The sequence below is a fragment of the Kryptolebias marmoratus genome, linkage group LG21 (genome assembly GCF_001649575.2).
Source record: "Kryptolebias marmoratus isolate JLee-2015 linkage group LG21, ASM164957v2, whole genome shotgun sequence".
Classification (NCBI taxonomy): Eukaryota; Metazoa; Chordata; class Actinopteri; order Cyprinodontiformes; family Rivulidae; genus Kryptolebias; species Kryptolebias marmoratus.
The window spans coordinates 18,019-21,597 of NC_051450.1; the positions used below are offsets into that span (position 1 = coordinate 18,019).

General features: G+C 38.9%; 1 protein-coding gene across 4 annotated transcripts in view; it reads right to left on the minus strand.

Moving 5' to 3' along the window:
• The window catches only part of LOC108248836, a 16,154-nt gene extending 12,590 nt beyond the window's left edge, over positions 1-3,564 (minus strand). The window contains exons 1-2 of one of the 4 annotated variants that reach the window (XR_003040346.2): positions 2,858-3,564; positions 1,315-1,628 (exon numbers count right to left, since the gene is read on the minus strand). Coding sequence is in view for 2 of the 4 variants with exons in the window: in XM_017437847.3 (XP_017293336.1) it covers positions 2,858-2,924 (67 nt within the window). In the remaining 2 variants the exon portion in view is untranslated. The remainder of the gene's footprint in view (positions 1-1,314; positions 1,629-2,857) is intronic. The other 3 variants (XM_017437847.3, XM_017437848.3, XM_025011007.2) reach the window with 3 other exon arrangements.
• Between the last annotated feature and the right edge of the window lie 15 nt (positions 3,565-3,579).

Below are 3,579 nucleotides of genomic sequence, written 5' to 3' on the forward strand. Positions count from 1 at the left end.
GGGGGGGGGGGGGGTACTGTCAGGGTCTGTGTTTTTTCTGTTTTGTTTTTGTTTCTTTCCCTTTTTTTGGTTTAAGTTTTATTTTTCTGGAGTACCTGCTACTCCCCGTAGCATCCACCGGATGCCGCCGGTGGACAGAGCCCCTGGAGAGGTGCGGAGCAGACCCCGTAGACACACCTGCAGCTCGTTTGGAAGATGCAGTCTGGGTGTATATAAGCAGTGGCTGACCGACTTCTCTCCGCCTGAGTGTTTGCTTACCTTGGTGAACCTGTTGTCTCCTCATTTTCCGAGTGTGCCGCCTGCCCTACACCTCCGGCCCGTCTCCAGTGGGTTCCCCTTCGTGACGCCACAGGTTGTACCTGCCCGTGCCCGAAAACCATTCTGAGGCTCTCTACAGCTGGACCTAGTCGAACTCCGTTCTCTCAGCCAGGTGCCAACCTGTCCGCTCTCCAACGAAGCCCTCTTCTCCAACACTCTGCAACCAACCAAACTCATCCTTTCCAAGATTCAATAAGCTCATTATTGTTCTTTGACTAGCCTCTCTTGATTGTGTTCTCGCATGTGGGTTAAGAAACTTGGAAACAACATGACAGTTTGGTGCTATTCAGTTTAGTTTTTTGTTATCTCTTGTGTTCAGTTTTTTTTTTTGAAGATGCATAATTCTGTAGATGTTACTTTAGTGGACTGTAACTAATATTTGTAACTTTCCACTCACCAGTTTTTTTCAGCACAGACATGGTGTTGCTTATTGGATCCTATATCTGCTGCACTGAGACTTTCTCACAGAACAATTTTAGTTTTGGTTGTATCTACTCTATGACCTTGGTCACAGCCTTGGATAAATGCTCTTTCAGTCTTTCCTGGGAGTACATACTTATCAGTCACCTGTCTGTGTTCAGATACTGAGTGAGTTCAACACAAAAAGAAAAACAGAAAACACTTTTTCAAATCAATTTAACAAAACAAAACTTGAATTTTATCACAGCAAACTCAGCTTAAATATAAACTAGGCACAATTTCCTCACTGTTCCTTCACATGCCAGTGACTGAGCTGGAAACTCAAAAAGTACCTCTTCACTGATACTTAAACACCACATAACTGAGACTATTTACAGAATTACTCAGAACTAGTGGGGGTTTCTATTTAACAAGCACAATTTTTCAGATTTGCTTGTCAATGTCAATGACTGTAATAACCTAAGATGTGTCACAGATTAATGCAAGCCTTATATTGTTTAAGAGCATTGTAATACACTAAAAGGTATAAGACGGAAGTCAGCATTTGCTTGTGTTTTTTGTTTGTGTTTCTCATACCGTAAACATTTACTGTAATAAATGACTCTTTGTTTCCAGTGAGGGTGCTGGTGTAACACTGATATTTGCCATTGTCCTGAACTTTGAGCCCGTCCAACAGGAGTGAAGCGTTTCCTTTAGAGATCTGGTCTTTAAATAGTGACGTCCTCCCTTTAAACCAGTCACTCTGCAGTCCCAGTTGGTCAGTGTTGTGAAGGAGTGAACTTGCTCCTTGTCTTGAGTTACTTGAATCCAGTGAATCACAGTTTCATCTCCAACTGGATATGTGCAAGGTAGCATGCAGGGCTGGCTAAACTGGCATAAAATGTATTTATCTGGAAAGATAGAGAAAAGAAATGCCTGTCATGGAAAAATCAGGTGCCAGAACAATGCAAGGTGATTACATTTTAACATATAGTTCTACTATAGATCAATATTTTATTTACTTTCAGAGGACTTAATGAATGTCAACTCAATATTTTCAGTTGTCATTGCACTAATTTGGTCACCCTAAAGCCATGAGAGATATATTTAGCTACTCAGCTGTTTAACAGCAGAACAGCTGCCAGTAGAAATAGAAGTGATGGCAGAGGGAAGATACCATGTATGAAATGTAAAACCAGAGTTAAAAAAACAGAAAAAAGAGCTACAGGAATTGCAAAAAAATAGTACAGGTTAAGAGGGTAAAAGATTAAGAGAGAGACGATAACTTAGTCTGACTTAAAAGCCAAGGAGAAAAAGTATGTTTTCAAATGAGTTTTAAAAACAGCCAGAGATGGAGCCTGGCTGACCTGCAGTGGAAACTCATGCCATGCTTTCTGAGCCAGAACTGCAAAGACTCTGTCTCCTTTGGATTTATAAAAGGTAAGCCAAGTAGAGTGGAGCCGGGACCTTTAGAGCCCGTGTGAAAGGGGCAATTGACAACTCAACATTCTTGAATCACAGCACCTGAGTTATTCTCCGAGGTTGCTGTACAGAGCCACAACACACTTCTTTTATCAACACACAGTTACCATCTGTTCCGTCTGTAAAACTGACCGCAGCAACAAATAAAAACACGCAACAAAATGTAGATTATTTGCTCACAGAAATTACTCTGTGGTTCTCAGTAAACAAAATGGAAAGCATATGATGTATGTTGGGGAAATCTAAACCAGCAGGTTTTACAAGGTTCTGAGACAGAAGCTATCCCTAATCTTATTTTCTACTTCATTCAACTTCTTTAGTTAATGTTTAAACCCAATATGTTTACTGCAGTGTAATGTCAGAGTAAAAGACTAAAGTTCAAAATTCAACCTCTCAAGATCACAAACATTTTGACGAAAGCAAACTTTCCTTTTTTTAACCAAGTATCTCAAGTTTTAGATCTAAATATCTCAGCACACAACACATACTATTAGTATGTTTTTGAAGTAAAGGAAATGTGATATAACTTCACAAATGTTTCATTTATATCCCCAGTATTACTTCTTTCTATAATGAAAACCGACACAACAGCTCAATTCACTAACATAAGATATTTAGACTAGACTAAATGCTGAATGACTAAGGTAGTTACACTTACCTCCTCTGACAAAGAAGAAAGCAAAGTTCAAGAAAATCAGAGTCTCTGAAAACCTCAGTGGAATCATCTTGTAGAGCTTCTGCCTGTTCTGCCGTTCACTGACAGAATCACGACTAGCCAGCTGAGCAGTTTTTTTATTGCTGGTGTAATGAGCACCTGACAACAAAGGCAAACAGAAAAAGTAAAACAAACCTTTAAAAGAAGATAAAGAGTATACACTTTATATAAAGCACATGTTAAACTGACTGAATAAAATAATATTTGCACTGCATTCATCTCACTAGACTAGTACATGTAAGGAAATCTAAACTTGTATTTGTGACTCCTGTCACAAATCTGTGTGGTTTTCTTTTGCAGAAAAATACTTTTGTGCGTTTTGCATTTGTTTTTTGGGGATTTTTTGTGTGTTGTGTGTTTTGGAGTTTGCATCATTTGTGTGTTTACACTCAGAAAAAACTTACTTGTGCTTATTTATAAAGGCAAATGCAAGCAATGAACTAGTTGGACTACAAGCATGTCTTCAGGACAGAAAACCTTGAAGCAAGTTACCAATTCTTGATAACATTACCTGGCCTCCAGTTGCATATTCCTTGGAAATATTTGACCTAATCTGATATCAAATAAAATAGAAACTGTAAGAATTTTTACTTGACTGAAAGAACAGCCTGTGTGGAAGCTAAAAAATGTTTTGTCAAGTCTGTTGGCTTTGTGTGTGTGTGTGA